A 21,541-nucleotide genomic window follows, 5' to 3' on the forward strand; every position below is an offset into this window, starting at 1 on the left:
TTCCTCACCTCCCCCCTACCTCTATGCTAGAAAACCACTGATAAGTCTTGAGGACTCAGACAGCATTTCCATAATATATAAAACCATTTTACACTTCCTCCCTTTCAAAGATCCAAGAGTACAATGGGAAAAAGGATCTCTCACACAACATCTCAGAAAAGAAGTAGAAAATAGCAGTGCTAAGAATTCACTCGAGCTCCATATGTACAAAGCATAGAATTATTCAATTTAAAATTATATATCGAGCGCATCTCTCTCATTTAAAAATGTCCAAAATGTTTCCAGGGCAAGATCCAACCTGCGAATGCTGCAATCAAGTTTCGGCCTCACTGGGCCTCATGTTTTGGGCGTGTACTAAATTAACATTATTCTGGACCAAAATCTTTAAACGCCTTTCAGATAGCCTTGGTGTCATAATCCCTCCTAATCCACTGACAGCTGTGTTTGGGGGACTCCCAGATGGGCTTAAATTGGAGAAGGACAAACAAATTGTAATTGCCTTTACTACACTACTGGCACGTAGACTTGTCTTGGTTAACTGGAAGAATCCTAACTCTCCTATTCTAAGTCAGTGGGTAACTGATGTTATATACTATTTGAAACTGGAAGAAATCAAATTCGCACTTAGGGGATCTGTACAAAACATTTTCAAAACCTGGCAGGATCTAATCAATAACATTTTAGAATAAGCATTTAAATTGAGGAAGCAGGTTCTCTCCCCTCTTTTAATTCCATTTATTTCTATTAATTTATTAATTTATCTGTTTACTTATTTTTACTAGCTTTAAGTTTTACTTTGCTGGCCTAGCTCTTTTTCTCAGGGGTGGTGGTTGATTTGTTTCAAATCTTTCCTTTGTAAAACTTGAGTTATTCATATGGAATGCTATTTTGATTTTAATAAAATAAAAAAAAATCAAATAAAAATAACAGCGGGGCAGAAAGTTGAGAGAAGACAAGACAAGATGGTTATTATTATTATAAAATGAAGTACTTCAACAGAAAATACATCTTAAGTAAATGGAAATAGTAGTGATTTACATATTGGTAACTAAGTAGAATGTTTAGTAATTTGGGCATTTAAAAACAGAAAAAACAGACAATTTAAAAAAACCACACAACCTACTGACAACCTACTGACTTGAGGTTACTGCTATCAGATGCCTTCAGAAGTTAGTTAGCTTAAAGATCTGCAGAAGTTAGCCTAGACCACAGGAGGGCCTACTTCTGCATTGACTACAGTGATCTAGACACTCTTATATTTAACTTGTGCTGCTCGTTTTTTAAAAGTTAACCCAATATTTATGGCCATGTAAAGAGTAATTTCTTTCTCAAGTATGTGGCTTGCCTTTAATTGTGAATCAGACAACTGACTAAAAAGTGTTTTCAACATAGAGTTATAAAGAAAACAAATGATTTCTTAATTTCTCATTTATTATTTTGAATTTAAAATTTCACTACATTGCATAAGTTACAAATCAGTAATTATTACATATATTTACTATTACATATACAGTCATATGAAAAAGTTTGGGAACCCACCTCAGCCTGCATAACAATTTACTCTACTTTCAACAAAAAAGATAACAGTGGTATGTCTTTCATTTCTTTGGAACATCTGAGTACTGGGGTGTTTTCCGAACAAAGATTTTTAGTGAAGCAGTATTTAATTGTATGAAATTAAATCAAATGTGAAAAACTGGCTGTGCAAAAATTAGGATACCCTTGTCATTTTGCTGATTTGAATGCATGTAACTGCTCAATACCGATTACTTGCAACACCAAATTGGTTGGATTAGCTTGTTAAGCCTTGAACTTCATAGACAGGTGTATCCAATCATGAGAAAAGGTATTTTAGGTGGTCAGTAGCAAGTTGTGCTTCCCTTTGACTCTTCTCTGAAGAATGACAGCATGGGATCTTCAAAGCAACAATCAAAAGATCTGAAAACAAAGATTGTTCAGTACAGTGGAACCTCGGTTCACGACCATAATTCGTTCCAAAACTCTGATCGTAAACCGATTTGGTCGTGAACCGAAGCAATTTCCACCATAGGATTGTATGTAAATACAATTAATCCGTTCCAGACCGTACGAACTGTATGTAAATATATATTTTTTTAGTTTTTAAGCACAAATATAGTTAACTATACCATAGAATGCACAGCGTAATAGTAAACTAAATGTAAAAACATTGAATAACACTGAGAAAACCTTGAACAACAGAGAAAACTAACACTGCAATAGTTCATGCTATAATGCTAGGATCCGCTCGTTAAAAACGCTTTTTTTTAATGAGTTTTAAGCACAGGGAAAAAAATGAACATTTGAAAAATCTGTAATTTAATAAACCACCAAGAAAAGTAACATTGCCACAATGCACGCTATGAACCGATCAATGTAAACAGAACTGAAAACAAAAACAAGCCTTTTCTACATTATGCGTCCAGCCTTCCCTCTCTCGCTTGCTCTCGCTCTCTTTCACGCGTGCCTGTGTGTGTGTGTGTGTCTCTGTCTCATATGCCTGTGAGTGTGTGTGTGCCTCTATCTCGCGCGCCTCTGTGTGTGTGTGTGTGTGTGTCTCTCGCGCGCACACCTGTGTGTGTCGTGCTCTCTCTCTCTTGCTTGCTCGCTCGCTACACAGGAAATGCACAGGGAGAGACTGAACATGTACAAACCTAAAGGGAAACTGGCTTGTTTGTATACCGAGTGTGTGGTCGTGAACCGAGGCAAAAGTTTGGCGAACTTTTTGGTCGTAAACCGAGTTGTATATGTACCGAGACGTTCGAGATCCGAGGTTCCACTGTATCATGGTTTAGGGGAATGCTACAAAATGCTATCTCAGAGGTTTAAATTGTCAGTTTCAACTGTAAAGAATGTAATAAGGAAATGGAAGGCCACAGGCACAGTTGCTGTTAAACCCAGGTCTGGCTGGCCAAGAAAAATACAGGAGCGGCATATGCGCCGGATTGCGAGAATGGTTACAGACAACCCACAGATCACCTCCAAAGACCTGCAAGAACATCCTTCCACAGATGGTGTATCTGTACATCGTTCTACAATTCAACGGAATTTGCACAAAGAACATCTGTGTGACAGGGTGATGAGAAAGAAGCCCTTTCTGCACTCACAGCACAAACAGAGTCGCTTGTTGTATGCAAAAGCTCATTTAGACAAGCCAGATTTATTTTGGTACAAAGTGCTTTGGAAGGATGAGACAAAATTTTAGTTAATTGGTCATAACAAAAATCACTTTGCATGGAAGAAGAAGAACACCACATTCCAAAAAAAAAACACCTGCTACATACTGTCAAATTTGGTGGAAGTTACATCATGCAGTGGGTCTGTGTGGCTAGTTCAGGGACTGGGGCCCTTGTTAAAGTTGAGGGTCTGATGAATTCAACCCAAAATCAACAAATTCTTCAGGATAATGTTCAAGCATCAGTCACAAAGTTGAAGTTACGCAGGGGTTGGATATTCCAACAAGACAATGACCCAAAACAGTTCAAAATCTACAAAGGCATTCATGCAGAGGGAGAAGTACAATATTCTGCAATGGCTGTCACAGTCCCCTGACTTGAATATCATCGAAAATCTATAGGATGATTTGGAGCAGGCTGTCCATGCTCGGCAGCCATCAAATTTAACTGAACTGGAAAGATTTTGTATGGAAGAATGGTCAGAATTACCTCCAGAATCCAAACACTCATCAAAGGCTATAGGAGGACAGCATCTTGAGGCTGTTATATTTGCAAAAGGAGGCTCAACTAAGGATTCATGTAATATCTCTGTTGGGGTGCCCAAATATATGCACCTGTCTAATTTTATTATGATGCATATTTCATATTTTCTGTTAATCCAATAAACTTAATGTCACTGCTGAAATACTACTGTTTCCATAAGGCATGTCATATATTGAAAGGAAGTTGCTACTTTGAAAGCTCAGCTAATGATAAACAAAAATCCAAAACATTTAGAGGGGTTCCCAAACTTTTTCATATGACTGTATCAGTTGCTTATTGCATCTAGAATATAATATTGTTAAAGATTTCATATGAAGTGATCACCCAGAGATACTGAAATATCAAAGATCAGCAATGTTTCATCATGTTTAGATACTTGATGAATGCCTGCCAAATTTAAAAATTACTGAATTGCCCATAATTAGGGAAATTGAATGAAAAAAACAATTTAATTTATTATTCCATTTTGTTTATGTACTGTAACTGTACTGTAGGTTATAGTTCTTCCTGCTAAGACAGACAGAATTTTATACTAGGACACTAGTAGATTGTTCATTAAACAGTAATGGATTTTTAGATACTTTGTTCATTAAGTTTTTTTTAACATTTTGGAAATACTGCCTATATCTTTGTCACATCTAGAAAGAAGAAGCACATGGCCTTTCCATAATACAGTATATTTAAACCTATTGTTTTTTATTGTGGATTGGCAAGAGGTTGCAAGTAGCAAGTGCACCACAAGGGTGACACAGGGCAGGACTTAATTCTAAAGAAAACCGAACTCGCTTGCTGTGATGACATTTTACAACTGACTGACGCGGTCCTGGGCTTATTTTGACCATTAGGACCTCCCTACACGCAGGTATGCCAACCTTCGAAAAAAAAAAATTCCCTGCACCCTCCAGGGCACTTGTAACCTTTTTTTCTGGATATCCCTCTTATATTAAATATAAACTATATTAAATAGCTTACCCTAATTACTAGTTTAACTTGTTAGATGTAATAATGGGAGTGGGTTTTTTTCCATATCTTAAGATTGCACTGATTACTTTACACACTAATACAAGAACGACCAAACTCTTATACAATTGTTTATTTTATCCTTTCCTCCAAATTCTTCTAGAACACATACAACAAATCCTTCATATTTAATAAGGAATACCAGACAACCGACAAGTACTTTTTCACTATATTACCATATACAGGCAGTCCCCGGGTTATGTACGAGATAGGAACTGTAGGTTTGTACTTAAGATGAATTTGTATGTAAGTCGGAACAGGTACATTATTTTAATAAATTGTATTGTTTACCGACTGTAACTAAGTGCTCTGCCAATGGATGATGGAGTTTCATCTCTCTCTGACCTTTTTATTATTTCTACTTTATTTTTAATGGTGATGGTTTTTTTCTTCTTTACTGTATCACCAGCACTTGCATCATATTTGTGTTTCAGAGACATTCTTGAAGGGTGAAGACAAAAGGTTAAGATGAGTTCTTCTGCACGGCACTGTACACACTACCACTACAGGAAGGCACCTGTCGTCAACACGTCAAATGTGCTGACAAGAGACAACTTTCTGCTATGTGTGTAACAGTACAAGCAGGCTTGCTATTAAGAATGAATGGGGGCGGCGAGGGGGGGTTCATCACTCGCCCACCACACAGTCACCACCACTACAGTATGCTACCTGCAGCGTCCGCCCACTGAGAACGAACACGCCTACCACCACCCCCATTCAACAGACAGCCATCCGAGGCACACTACAATGCTACCTCTCCGCCGCCCCGTTCACCCCAATGGCTTCTGTTCAGCCACAAGCGGGTCACCGCTTGCAGCATTACCAGCCGCCCACCAAGAACGAATGGGGCAGCTGTGTGTGATGGGCGGGCAGTGAAACGTCCCCCTCCGCTCCATCCAGCCTGCGTCCAGTCAGAAGCTGCGGCGGCGTAGTGGGTGGGCAGCGATCCATCCCATCAAGCCTCTGTCCTGCACACAAGTGATAGCTGTGGCCCCGGTTACTATGGACCACGGGTCACCGCTTGCCGCTGGGAGCTGCCCAAGGGACACTACACTGCGCGAGCAGCGAAATCACCCCCCTCCAGCCTCTGTCCAGCCACCGCTTGCAGCGTCCCCAGGCCGAAGATGACAGAGCAGCAGTTACTGAGGGACATGTGTCGCAGCTGCGGCCTGTTCGTAAGTCGTACATTGGATGTCCGTAACCTGGGGACTACCTGTATAACAACAGATGTGACAAATTATAATGATATAGTGGTTTCGGCTACCGACTAAAGAGGCAGTGATGAATGATACATTTAAGTAACCCTAAAAATGGATATAATCTTGTGACATTACATGCCGGCGACCTAAAGATTAGCAGAGAACAACAAACTATAAGTATGAGGATGAGCTGTTCTTATGCGTAAAAGCAAACTCAAGATATTTTTTCCTTCTGTTAGATTGAGGCATAAACATGTAATTTCTCTCAGGAATGAAGTATCTCTCAAAAGCCAAACATGAAATGTATTCACTGAACTGAAGGTATTAAACCCACTAAACTATAGTGGCTAATTTAGTAGTGAGCCTGAAGATAACCAGAGATATACGTATCATTTCCTCCAATTAAGACGTTAAGAACCTCCCGTAATAAATTCTCCTTGCATGCCAACGTTTTACTGTTTTTGGGTAATATTCCCTGTGACCTGTTTCTTGTCATTAATATGTTTTAATAGTTCTGTCAGAAAATTAATTGGAATAAATAATTTCTTCATCTTCTCCATTATCCCATTGTCATTCCAGCCTCAATTGCTTAGATTGATTAGTTTAAATACTTGGATTGGATCATCTCTGCCACTCTCCAGGGGCCTCATGGATAACGCCGTGCGTAGAATTCGCACTATAACATGACGTAAGCACATAAGCCGAAATGTGCTTACATGCAGAAAAATCCAGATGCAGGAATCTGTGCGTTCGCCAACTTCCGCGTTCTTCCTCTACATAAATCCCAGTCAGCGTGAAAAGTAACGCTCATGCACGTGCGTGCTGTCCCGCCCCAACTCCTCCCAGAATTACGCATCTTTGAATATGCAAATCAATAGCCCTTAAGCTCAGCATTCTGTAAAAAGACAATGGGAAAAGCACGGGGGAAAATATAAGAATTTCAGCGAATACCAAGTGGAGGCAAAGGAAAAACTTACTATTTGTTGATTTAAACAGTGGTATAATCAACAAAAGGAAGTTTATCGAGTGACATAGTTCACAAAGTTCAAGTTCTCAAGTTCACAAAGTTGCACAGTGCCAAAATAAAAAAGAAGTCACATATCAAAGTCGTCATGAAAAGCCGAGTCGTAGCCCACTGTCTGAGTGTCATATGAAAGATTATTAGGGTACAGACAAAAAATAGGCACACAGTGGGGTAAAAAGCATGAAATGTCAACTTTAATCTCGAAAGTTCCACTTTAATCACATAGTTTATTTTGTCATTAAAGTAGTACATCATAAACTTCATCTTAAAATCGTTTAATTTACTATTTTCTCAAATCCCATCGTAACTAAAGTAGCATGTTAAATGATTTGTTTTGTATTTGATCTTCAATGTGTTCTATGTGTGTGAATCACTACGTGCTTCCGTTCTTTCTCTTTTTCCGACAGGACACAGAATCCATCACATTCGTGATATTACAGCTCTCTGAATAATTAAAATATGAGATGTATACGTGACATAATTTTCATGATGCTTGGAATGAAAGTATGTTATTAAACATGGGAACACGATGGCGCAGTGATTGTTCATGTCTCACAAAGATGCTGCTGCGTCATGCGTGACCTTCGATGAAATAATTTATTGTAACAGTACTATCTCTTTCAAACGTACTAACCTCCAATTCCTGTCGTTACTTTTCTTTCCCCAAATACCCAATCACCACACAATCAGCTCTGTAATAGACGTTAAGCCATCTGTAAGCTTACAACGATGATTCTTCAAAACTTTGAATTTGAAAAAACATTGAAATATCTTCATAGTACGTGTTTAATTATTCTATCCTTCTGTCCTTCCAGTGTCGCACCAGCCTCAGTAAATATGCAGCACGAGGCAGAAACAATACGTGAACTTGCTAGCGCTGCGGCACCGTGTCCTCACATGTTTAATTATTAACAATACAGATTTTTTAAATGAAATAAAGTTTTATCTGTATAATATGATCAACATATTTTGCTGCATTTCATCTTAAAAATGATATCATCATCATATGTAAATACGTGCTTTATAAAGTGCCGCAGGTTGTGCAATATTATAATTGTAGTGCAAGTTTACAGTGGGTTAATTGTACTTATATGTATAAATATTTCTACAAGGAGCAATTGATTGAGTGCGTTTATAGTTCTTGGGATGAAACTGTTTCTGAACCGCGAGGCCAGTACAGGAAAGGCTTTGAAACGTTTTGCCGTGGCTGAGGCAGCGTGTGCTTGATGCTGTATACCGATAATTCTCTTTCCAATCAGCTGCTGCTGTGATTCCCCACTCAGATACAGTGAAAAAAATACTCTAAGTGGTGCAGTGAGAGTGATATGGAAAAAGATAATCCACTGTGGCAACCCCTAACGGGAGCAGCTGAAAGAAGAAGAAGAAGAAGGTGCAGTGAGAGTAACAACGCAAAAGCAATTATGGTATTTGGAATACTATGGCTATTCCCTGGACCATTATATTGTTACAGGTTAATTACAATCAGATGCATTACACTAATAAACAATATGCGGTTAATTTCAGTGTATTTATAAAGCCGCGTCAGGAAAAGAAAGAATAACCACACAGGAACAGTAGCACTGCTTTGACGCTGAGTGCCGCCAGTCTGCAAAACCGAGCGGAGAACTTGCGTGCGACAGGGTATGAAGTACCGTGGAAATATGCGTGGCTTTACGCCAAGAGTAGGTTTTATACATCACGATTTGAACGTGGAAACATTCTTACGCAACATTTCTGTGCGTACGCACCGTTTATACATGAGGCCCCAGGACCTAATAGCTCAAAACCTGTGCAGTATCTTTAAGGATATTAAAGTTGGGAGGAGGTGGGTAAGACTGTGTGGGAGATGTGAAGAGAAAGAAAATGTATTGTTTTATTATGCTTCTTTGAAAATAGGGAACTGGATATATGGCAAGGTATTGTGTTGATTAAAACACCTTAATTTAAACATAGGACTGAGTCGTGCAGTTGTGTCTGGGGATTTTGGGTGCTACTATGTGATGCTGCCAGTGGTCACAACTTTAATTTTCTATATTTATTTTTTTGCCAAACAATTTATGTACATATAGAAGCAGTTGCATGCAAAAACGTATTACAGTATCCATCCATCCATCCATTATCCAACCCGCTATATCCTAACTACAGGGTCACAGGGGTCTGCTGGAGCCAGTCCCAGCCAACACAGGGTACAAGTCAGGATGCCAGCCTACCGTAGGGTGCGCACAATTACACACACACCCAGACACCAAGCACACACTAGGGACAATTTAGAATCACCAATGCACCTAACCTGCATGTCTTTGGACTGGGGGAGGAAACCAGAGCACCCGGAGGAAACCCACACAGACACAGGGAGAACATGCAAACTCGTTGCAGGGAGGACCCGTGAAGTGAATCCAGAGCTCCTAACTGCGAGGCAGCAGCGCTACCACTGTGCCACTGTGCCACCCGCATTTAACAATGTACTACAAAAAACTACTCAAAAACAATAGTTGGACAGCTTATAAAAACTCTAATTTATATACTGTACACGACTCATATAAAGGATACACTGTAAACATTCTCAAAATATTTTGTCCAAAGCAGTGCTGTTCTGTAACTCTGAACATTCTCATAATACACAAAGTACACTTACGGAGCTTAAACAACTATGTCATTTTTATTTGGTAATGAAGACAATTTATATAATGTAGTTTATTTCAAAGTCTTCATTTTTGTTACTGTGGTTACTGTAGGCATCTGATGCACTTTCAGTGTGTATTTTAATTTAGATCACGAACAGACATAAAATTTAAAAGCTTCATAGTTCATTTCATTCAGTACCTACAGTACAGTAGTTAAGTTGATTCGTCTATGAATGAAATTGATATTACAAATAAATCAGTATACTGTAACCACAAGATTTTAAAAATAAACAACAACTTGTACAATTATTTGTTTAATGTATTGCATTCCTTTAGTACTTGAAGACTGCAGGTACTGCTGGGTCAGCTTAAATCAACAGCATGCATTCAATAAATAATCTAGGCAGACAGGTTAATGACCTATACAATGACCAAAAGGTATATATAAATTTTGTAACATATTTATTATCTGTCAAGCAACTTTTTTTTTGCAGTAACAATACTATTTGAGAATAGTAAGAGACCATAAAGACCTAACCTACAAATTACTACTTATACGTTTAACTCTTTGCTCCAGGGGCAAAAGAATGACTAAAATAAAAAAACAGGCAATTAACCTTGTTTGAAGTAATGTTCAAGTCTGAATTTGTAGATCAGTTACATTAGTTATCTTTGCTTTGGCAATTTGTGACTCATTAAAATACACATTTTGTACAACTTAAGTTTATTTCCATAAAAGCTGTTTGTTGTAGTGTATAGCAATGTTTATGGAGTTTGCACTTTCTTTTCATGTCCTATAATCTTCTGTTAGCATTCTGTTTTACTCCTACATCCCTAAGGGCAAATGTAAACTATGAGAATTTAGTCCGACTTGCAAACTCCTGAATGGCATTTATATTAGCACAAAATCACACAACAGTCATTGTGGGTCACAGTGTTGCAAGTTCTAAGAAACATTCTGGTTGGATATCATTGGCTTATGGGCTCTGATTGTTTTTAGACAAATCAAAACAATTTGAGCTTTGTGAGCCAAATCTTCACTTCAATAATCACTGACCATGGATTTTTGCAAGAATGGCTGAAAAACATTTGTGGATATGTCAAAATGAGGACAGATTTGTCATGTTTTTAAACTATTTGTGGTTTAATTACAATAGAGTATGGTTCAGCTGATTGGGTTTTCATACTTTGCTTTCTTTTGTGCTGTAATCTAAAAAATTTCTTCTGAAAAAATAATTTTCTTAATCAGTGTATTGTTTGGGCTCTGAGAAATCAGTACTGATATGGTGTACTACTCAGTTCTATGGTTAATGCAGTGGAGTATTTCATGCTGAGCAAATTTTCTATCATCTAACAATATTTTTTGTCTATTAAGTCAATATTCTAATATAATTTCTCAAAATCTTTTTCATGTGCATTGTATACACTGCATCTAAAAAATAATGGGTAACATTTGTTTTTTTATAAATAGTGCAGATTTACATTATTGTTCTGTTTGTACAACTGCCATAAACTTTTATTGTATGAAAAATCAGTGTGGCATTTTTGTTAGAGAAGTAAAATAGAAAATTGATTCAAAATATAGATGTACACTTACTATGCTGGGCAAGGTTGAGTATTACAAACTCTGGTCCTGAAAGTTGGTCTTACGTGTGAACTGCAGAAAGAGGAGTTTACTTGAATTCGATTGTTTTGTAAGCAGACAGCCTTAGTTGAAATTTGACCTAAAAATTAATAAACGAGACATTCAAAAGTCTTACCAGGCAATTCATTAACCTTTTTCTTTTTATTTTTCAAATTACATTATGTATGTTAGGTAATGTTTATTTTTAAAATACTTCAGTGAATAATTGAATCTGAAATTGTACCAACCTTCCTTTCAGCAATCCTTTTATATTCTTTAGACATTTAAATATACCTTCATGCATGCATCACTAATTGGGAACCTTTTAAGGTTTGAACTAAAATCTTCAAATAAAGCCAAAAGGCAAATTTCATTGCGGGAGTGCATAATAGAAGACATGAAATCAAATCAATTTAAGATTATAATCTATTCAAATTTTTCAAGTCAGGTTTGTATCTAGCTTTTATAAACCTCTCTGCATCAATACATAAATGAAATAAGGCAATTTTCCTTTCCAAAGCTTAACATCTCTTTCTTTTTTTTTACAAAGCTGCTTTGAGTAACCTGAAATCTTTGATTTGGTATACCTGACAATTATTTCTTTATATCTACAGGTATGTTACTCACCACCAGCACAAGATGCTGAGCAATTTGATCTGATGACCACCCAGGTGTAGTTGTCTTTTTTATTTGTGTTTTTATTGTCATTCTTGGGCAGAGTGTATTCCCAGGCAATACCAGGGTTTTTGCCTTGCAGGAGAACCTGTAAGAAAAAATAAGTAACCTTAATTCTTTTATTTAAAAGGTGTACAGAGAAAATAATCTAAAATATAAGAAATATCCTCCCATTTTCTGAAATTCCTTATTCTAATTTTTCTATTCCTTTCCTGTACTCACTTTATCCAATATTGAGTCTGAAGCCTATCCCAATAGCACTGGTCACAAGGCAGGCATCAACTTTAGACAACTTTTGTATTCACCAACCTCTACTCACACTGGAACATTTTTGAGCTGCTAAATATCTTGGGATAGAAAAAAAAGGTTTTGGAAAAAGATCCATGCATATATGGGAAAAATGTATAAGCTACACTGACTGACTTGATCGTGATTTATGCAGATAACTCTTGAGTAGTGAGACAGCAGTGCTAAGTTCTCTGTCACCAATAATATCAGCACAGAATACAGCACACACAACACATATATGTGGCATGATAACAGTCATTTTTAGTGTAATAAAATCCATACTATAAAATGTAACTCAAGGTAATTGAAAACAGTTTTCTAAACAGCTTAGCCTAAGTAAGCATCTTAAGGTACAGGATGTGGTCTCTCTCTTTTTTCTCTAAATCTGTTAAATATTTATGGAGGAGTGGTGCCTAACAAAGCAAGTTTAACTTTATTAGCTTACTTTTTACAGCTTCAAAACTGTTTTCTTCAGTATGTATTAATCCATCTATCCAATCAGTTGCTGAAACCCATTTTTTTCCCTACAGGCTCACAAAGAGCTGGTACTGTTCCAGATTCAAGTGTGCAACCTTTTTTGGGATGATAGTTTACTACACCACATTTTCACACTTAGCAGACCGAACAAGAGTCATAGAGATATAATCTGGTACAGTGAAGCACTAGAAACAATGTTTTAAAGTAAGTGACTTGCTATCTGAGACAAAATGCTATTTGCAGAGAAAAACAATATTTATAGATTTATTAATTCCAGGGTTAAATTAACAGAAAACTAACAACTTTAAGAACATTTTGAAATCCCCACCCCCCACTCCATCACCATAATCTACCAAACAGGACAAATTCCATTGGGCTGCTGCCAACTAGCAAATTATTTCAAATTTACAACTGGCAGCAACCTCCACAGACACTTCCAGATACTTGAACAAAAGTGTTTAATGTCTACCTTGAACAGTTCAGCCACCTGACTTCAGACACAACATTCAAAAAGCCTTGACCGCAGGCATACAGCAATAAAATTTACAGCTTCTTAAGTTGCAGTAATGGCTGTGGTTGGATCCTGCCAGATATTTCCAAGTTAAAGACTGCACAGCTATAGCTTTGGGCAAAAATAAGATAACAATGGATAAATTGAATTTTCCCAAGTAAATAACATCTTTTTGAATCCTAATTACCCTTTTCAAAAGATGGTAATAAATTTTTAGAACCAGCTGTTTTCTGGACATTTCAATACATAACATTTAACCCTAACTATAAAAGAATGGCCAAACAAAAATCCACTGATTTCTACTTACAATATTTATCAGTATTTATTTTGTATTATTTAAATATTTCAGTATTCACAGAAATATCTACTGAGATATCTGAAGAGTGCTAATGTGTATACTAAAGTTTACTCCAAATATTAGTACTGGGAGAGTGTTAATATGTAATACACAAAACTCCATTTATTTGAGAAGTCTTTCTAACACTGTAAACAGTACGTTTGGAAACAAGAAAATGTTTTAACTTTTACTATTAGAATAACGTGAAGATAAAATAATCAAAACTATCAGATTCAGTTAGCTGCAAAGGTCAGAAGGAACATCATGGCTAGGTTATCTTTCCTGTCAAAGATTTAAATAAGGTATTTATATAATTTAGTACAGGCTGATTATAATACACAATTCCAAAATCTGAAACTTTGAGTGACAAAATGATTATGTTACCTGTAATTTTTTTTTTTTACTACTGAGCAGATCTGAACATATGTGCTGATTCCAAACGGATTCATTGATTCCGAGTCTGGGTTGGGTTTCAATGAAGCATTGAGCAGCACAAAGCTATGATACACAGTGGGGAGAAGTGGGGTTTGGGGACGGTTGTAGCTAGGACACAAGATTAATGACTATCACTCTCATTTATAAAACCATTGGATTCAGGAGTGAAAATATGCATTTGCCAAAAAAAAATCCAATTTATAAAACCTGCTGTATGCACATTTCTGTGCAATTTACCCTTATAAATCACAATTGTCTAGTAAATGTGCATATGTAAATGCACCTAAAAACTCATATTGTCACTGCAGATGACTAATGGATAACAAATGCAGCTTCATTCTCGCTAGGTGTCCTTATTGTAATATCAGTGCAGTAAATCGCTCACATTAAGTTGGAAAAGCCAGAAACTTCTGCAAATTGTGTGTTACTGAATGTAGTGCCATGTCGGTTAGTGAATAGCTTCCAGCACAGCAGGCATGATGGAGTGAATATTAGCTGAGATAATTCCTGACCTGCTGGCCAGTTCTCTTGGAAGTAACAAGTAGTTAACTGTATATAAACTGACAAAAAAAAAACAAGATCAATGCAAAGACACCAAAATGGCCCTCCTAAAAAGGAACTACAACAGAGTCTATAAGTCATGTTCATCACTTTTGAAGTTTAATACTTTATATTGTTATGTCAACTATGAATTAGTATACATATGAGTTGTAATTTATTTGGTTTGGCTGCGTTTTCCTACTTGATTACCTGTTTCTTCAAGATATCTCATTATAAATATGGAAATATTCCAAAATACTTATAGTGACTGGCATTTCAGATTAGGGATACTCAACCTATACTGGTTTATTTAGGTCAAGAAATGGCAAGTTCAATACCATAACTGTATTACATTACCACAGTGAAATTACAATCAAACCCACTAACTGAATGCCTAGTTGCAGGGGCTGATAGTTTATCTAACATCATCCACTGCAAGCTGGGCATCAGACTTAGGCAAGGCAATAGCTCCTTGCAGAGCACACACCTAAATATACTCATACTCTCATAAAAGATACACTATAATTGGTTGACATCTTTGATTATTGCCTTGCGCCTGATTCTTACAATTATGTGACGGAAAAGGTGGTTTCTGAAGCTGTCTTAATTATAAAATGAAGGCTATTTTGTTCATCATATAAAATTACATAATACAGATGTGTATACTTGGACAAAAAACAAATGCCGGGGTTGGTTCTGATTACTTTTTTGTATTTTCCAAAACAGTTCACAAAAAACATTTACTGAACATTTGAATGTCTGCCCAAGAACAGCATACAGCATTACACACTAAAGTAAATGCAAATATCATGTAGTGTACTTAAAGAAGACTGAGTTCAGAGTAATCTGCTACCAATTCACTGTTAATGTTCCTTTATAAAGGAACTCTGCCACTGTCTCTCTCTTTCCCTTCCCAATACTCTCTCTCTACCATAGGTCATGTTGTGGAAGTAATCCCTTTCATCACTCTTTTTAGTATTTCTGCGCTAATCATATTTAAGTGAATTGAGTATTTTCCTTCTTTATTTTTTAACATATTGAGATAGCAGATTTTCAAGGGATATTTTAATCAATAAGGGAATCAGAAAACCCAAAGGTTTCTGACATATCTTCAGGTAATTCCAACCACAAGACTGTACTATTTAAACAAATGTGTAAACTCCAACATCACAACTTAAAAATACAGTGTAGAATCAATTTCAGCAACCTAATGACTATCGTTTCACTTTACTTTTGGGTAAACAGTTTACCAGGACAAAACAACTACCTTTTACATAGTAAGTAGGGTTAAAAATATGTGTTTGTTTATTCAATAAGTACTGAAATAATACATTAACAATTTATAGCAGCAGGCATTAGCACTAATCTTTCATCTGTAATGATACAAATCTTATATTCTTTAAAATCACAACATGATGTTGCACTTCTTACTTTGTGCTATAACACCCATTTATGTCTATTTAAAATACTTATAATTTATAGACTGTCAGAATGTAGGTAAAATCTTTCTTACATTACCATACAATTCAAACAATTTGTAAATAAAAACTTTACTATGCACATGTCATTTCTATTCTGTTTACTTTATAATAAGAGATAGGAAGCATTATACTATACAAACTTCAAAATTGCTTTTTGAAACTATCATCTTTTACATGCCGTTTTATAATGTGCTAAATTTACAATCTGATTTAATAGCTATAAAATTATTTAAACTAGTTCTTAATAAAAGCCAAGCCTAATCATAATCTTGCTATTATTACTCAATAATTCCTTTTAGAATAATACATCATTTTTACTGGACAAATAATTTTAGTGATTGCTGAAAGAAAAACATATTTTTCCCCTTTTCATCCTTTTACATTGATTTATTTTACAGATTTTTGCTTTACACAACAGAAAGTTTGAAAAAAATTCTTACTTCAAACACTAGAGACTCATTAGTGGGGCCAGATGCAAACAAGGTTTCAGGTTGGTGAACAGGGCGTTGATAGTCAAACACTGTCCCAGCAAATGAGAATTTTCCAGGCCAATCAACTATCCAGTTACCAGTAAGATAGTATTTCTTTTTGAGATTACGGACTGCCAGATAACTTGTAGATACTTCCATTTCATGTATGTGAATGCTACGGGCTCCTGCTGGAATCACTATAACTGAATAATACTCTGAAAAAACAAAAGAAAGGGCATATTTACTTTTGATTTTATACAAGTCAGCACTATAAAATCAAAAAGATATACTATTAGAAGAAAAATAATTATTTAATTTCCTTTACTGCTGTTTTATTTGTATACAATGAGGGTATGGATATAATTTTTTACAATGTATGCACATTATTCTAAAATGATATTTTGCATAATAAAAAAATATACTGTACCTAGTGTTTGATTTGGAATGAAATGAAGATATACAGAAAAAATAATTAGTGCAAATATATGGCACAACTTCAAATCCTAACAATCTGATCCCAACTCACCATTTGCACTGTGCTGTTGTAAATACTGTCCTCTGAAGAATGCACATGTTGAATTACTTCCATTACAAACACCGCAAGCATCCAGTTCAGCTTTTGAGCCAAGGACATGGTCACATCCTACTTGCTAAGACAACATTTTTACAAAGAAGGTTTAAACAAAAAATAAATTGTAGATTTTGCCAACAATCCAGGCAAGTTTAAAAAATAGGGAATGGCTTTAACTGAGATTTCAATAGTTTTAGTGAAAAATGGCAGGCTTTACGTAATGTTTTTCCATATAAAAAGTTACAGTCATTGGCCATGTGGGAGTATGAAATGATAAGAAACTTATATGCCTGCAGTTCACTAAATACATCAACTGTTGTAATTACTTTTAGTATCAATCATGGTTATATATCACCTTTTATGGTACAGTTAATTCTAAAGTTCTTCAAATTAATATCCTATCATCAAGAACATATTTATTCAAATAGCACACTGTGAAGTTAAGAGCGTAAAATTACACAAGGTAAAATGAGGAGCCTCAGACTTAAATCTCCAGTTCCAGCTCCTTGAGACATATAGTTACTTGAAAGTTTATATTGTTCTCACAATCTTTCAGCTCATTCTGAAACAAATATACTTCTCATGTGGAAATGTGCAATTAATTCTCTGCTAAAGACAGGTTCACAAAATTAAATTAAAATATGTCATACCTCACAGATTCCTTCAATGCACACGTCAAGCTGGCTTTCAGAACAGGGGGTGCCATCTTTTACTTTGTTTGACATTGCAAAGAAAAACTGATAGTTTTCTGCTATGCAATAGAGTTTGCAAATGTCTTCCTCTGAAAGATAAAAGTATTTTACAACTGCATTAAGCAGGTGAAAACAGGAGTATACTACTGAATATTAACCAAAGAATTCTGAAAGAAAACTATTAGCATACAAATACACTCTACTGCATGGCATAGAACATTTCAGATGTTTTGAGTATATATTTTATAAATTTAGACAATCTTAGCATAGTTAGATGTGAAAATTTTGATTTAGAAGTCATTGGTCCCACCTATGCATATTATCAGAAAAGAAAGAGAAGTCATAATGAATACAGATAGCAAGGGAGATTTAATAACCAGGTTCAAATAGGTAGGGCTTCATTAATTGTGCAATGTCTTGCCCTTTAAAGATATTTTTTGAATGCACCACATTTTGGGCAACATTACATATATATAGCTAATCAGGTATGCACCTTGGAATTTGTAAAAGTTCTAAACATTTTTGTGAAATAGTATTCTTAACATTTTTTTTAATTTTGTGATGTGACAAGAAGACTTGTTATGCATTTACATATTTTGTACAATATAATAATAAATAATAATACATTTTATTTATATAGCACCTTTCCCAATATGGAGCCTTCTGAAGAAAACATGTATAAAACAGGACGTTTCAACAACAGAAATCTTAGGGAAATATTTATTTTGTATTAATTTTACTTAACAGATGCATACTACTAATACAGCCCTTCTTAAGCTACTACTAACCATCCATGTTCATACTGTATATATTTACCTTGAAATGTTTATTGTTTACTAAAAATATTTGTTGTTATATTATAATATTTAAATATGGGCAGCTTACAGGAAAAAAATCTGACCTATTGTTATTCATTGTGATTAATTTAAGTATGTGACACAAACTATCAGCTACTGATTTACAGTTCAAAGCTCTAAGCACTAAACTAACCCAGCCATAGGGGATGCACAAACTACAGGTAAAATTCCGTTACAACGAATATCTTTACAATGAAATTTTCATTACAACGAAGTATTTTTATAGTCCCGACAGCTTCCCCATATGACACGAGTCTATAGAAATCTCGTTACTACGAAGTACATTCAGCAGATAATTTCATTGCAACGAAGTGCACAAAAGACCTGGAAAGGCTTGAATGAATCATTTGCAGAGCAGTTAGTACTGTGGCCGCAGCTCAGTTGTGCACAACGATCCCCAAGCAGAAACACTGTATTTTTTTTTCTTTCTTTCCTCATACTGTTTGGTTTTTTTTTTGTTTGCCTTTTTTGTTTCCTGCGGTTTTCAGTGATACCTTTTGCTTATTGCTCGTCAACATTTGAAAAACATCTACTGGAATTTAACTCATTGTCACCCTCCTATAGAAAAGGCAGACACGAAAAAACAATAACAGTACATATTAGAAAAAAAAACTTTCATTTTTTGCAGCTCTCAATTGCGGCAAACAAGAAACATTCCTATTAATGTGGCACTCATTCAAGAAAATGTGAGGTTTGTAAACTCCAAAGAGCGTTCCCAAAGTGCGATCTCTGCATCTGTACGGGGCAGGCTCACAGCTATGCTGTGTCTCTCCACCAAAGTAAACAGAAAAGATCTCGATGGATGATGGAAGGTTAGGAGCCGTACATTGAATATGCAGATAACAGGATTACTTGGTCACTGACCTGGCCACGACCCTGCCTGACTGCTGTGTCTGTATATAGCAGAGTGGCAGATCATGCTACAATAAATAACTGTCATTCCTGTTTCAAGCTGAATAAAGCTGGTTTTGCTAAAGTACTGAGACTAAGCCTCGTGTTTTGGGGTGCAAGACAGGGACTTATAGCACAACCCCGATCTTTTATGATTTGCTTCTGTGGCACTTCACTGCACCTCTGTGAGCCTGCTATTGCCCTGCCCCAGTAATGGGCAAACAATCTTCCACAGACACTGCAATCGTGCTTCGGGACACACTTCAGCATGTCGTTCCCGTTGGGTGGGGAGTGGAAGGGATCCCAAAAGTGTTCAGAAATCTCACAATACGAAGAAGAAGAAAAGGATGATTCAGCTTCTGATTGATAACTGTGCTGCACACAACATGCTTCCACATTTAGATAATGTTTGCATTGAATTCCTCCCACCCAATTGCACATCAGTGCTTCAGCCATTGGATCTGGACATCATTTCACAACCCAAAAGTGTATTATGGCAAGGAGATGCTGAGAAAAATTCTCGTCAGCATAACTTGTAGACAGGAGGAGATTAAAATTAATGCAAAAGAAGCTATTGAAATGATTGCAAATGCCTGGACACAAGTTAAAGAAAGCATTATAGTAACAAATACAGAATCTCATTACAATTAAATGTTTGTTACAAAGAAATATTTTTTAGGTCCCTGGGAGTTCGTTGTAACGGAATTTTACCTGTAGCATTTCTTTGTTCCGGTCCCAATAAATGGGGAGGGTTACATCAGGAAGGGCATCCAGGATAAAATTTTGCCAGATCAATATGCAGACAACAATACCAATTTCCATACTGGATCAGTCAACCCCCATGTTAACAAAGACCGCCACCAGTACTGTGGTGCTGGCTGAAATTTGGCTACTGTTGGCTGAAGAAGGAGAAGAAGAGGGGGGAAATGTATCCAGAGGCAGGAGGAGAGGTGGAAGATAAAGAGTGGAACTGAGGGTAGGAACTTTGAATGTTGGCAGTATGACTGGTAAGGGAAAAGAGTTAGCAGATATGATGGAGAGAAGGAAGGTTAATGTATTGTGTGTGCAAGAGACTAAATGGAAGGGGAGTAAGACCAGGTGGATCGTAGGTGGATTCAAATTGTTCTATCATGGTGTGGATGGGAGGAGAAATGGGGTAGGGGTTATTCTGAAGGAACAGAATGTCAAGAGTGTTTTGGAGGTGAAAAGAGTGTCAGACAGAGTAATGATTAGGAACCTGGAAATTGGAGGTGTGATAATGAATTTTGTTAGTGAATTTGCCCCGCAATTTGGTGCGTGATGGATGAGAAAGAAGTGAGTTGGATGAAGTGATGAATAGTGTACCCAAGGGACAGAAAGTGGTGATTGGAGTGGATTTCAATGAACATGTTGGTGAAGGGAACAGAGGAGACGAGGAGGTGATGGGTAGGTATGGTGTCAAGGAGAGGAATGAAGAAAGTCAAATGATAGTAGATTTTTCTCAGAGGATGGAAATAGCTGTGGTGAATACGTATTTTAAGAAGAGGGAGGAACATAGGGTGACGTACAAGAGTGGAGGAAGATGCACACAGGTAGATTACATCCTATGCAGAAGAGTCAATCTGAAGGAGACTGAAGACTGCAAAGTGGTGGCAGGGGAAAGTGTAGTTAAGCAGCACAGGACGGTGGACTGCAGGATGACAATGGAGATCAAGAAGAGGAATAGAGTGAGGGCACAGCCAAGGATCAAATGATGAAAGTTGAAAAAGGAAGACTGCAAGTTTGAGTTTAGGGAGGAGGTGAGACAGGCACTAGGTGGCAGTGAAGAGTTACCAGGCAGTTGGGCAACTACAGCAGATGTAGTAAGGGTGACAGCAAGATGCTTGGCGTGACATCTGGACAGAGGAAGGAGGAAAAGGAAACCTGGTGGTGGAATGGGAAAGTACACGAGAGTATACAGAGGAAGAGGATGGCAAAGAAGAAGTGGGATAGTCAGAGAGATGCGGAAAGTAGACAAGAGGACAAGAGTACAAGGAGATAAGGCACAAGATGAAGAGAGCGATAGAAAAGGCGTATGATGAGTTGTATGAGAGGTGGGACACTAAGGTG

General features: G+C 36.6%; 1 protein-coding gene across 1 annotated transcript in view; it reads right to left on the minus strand.

Annotated features, from left to right (window-relative positions):
* Nucleotides 1-21,541, minus strand: part of adamts18 (ADAM metallopeptidase with thrombospondin type 1 motif, 18) — a 160,398-nt gene that overhangs the window by 34,444 nt on the left and 104,413 nt on the right. The window contains 5 exon segments of the mRNA XM_039763116.1: nucleotides 11,202-11,328; nucleotides 11,856-11,991; nucleotides 16,413-16,657; nucleotides 16,969-17,092; nucleotides 17,664-17,794. Of these exon segments, the coding sequence (XP_039619050.1) occupies nucleotides 11,202-11,328; nucleotides 11,856-11,991; nucleotides 16,413-16,657; nucleotides 16,969-17,092; nucleotides 17,664-17,794 (763 nt within the window).

The sequence above is a fragment of the Polypterus senegalus genome, chromosome 9, assembly GCF_016835505.1.
Source record: "Polypterus senegalus isolate Bchr_013 chromosome 9, ASM1683550v1, whole genome shotgun sequence".
In the NCBI taxonomy this organism is placed as follows: domain Eukaryota; kingdom Metazoa; phylum Chordata; class Cladistia; order Polypteriformes; family Polypteridae; genus Polypterus; species Polypterus senegalus.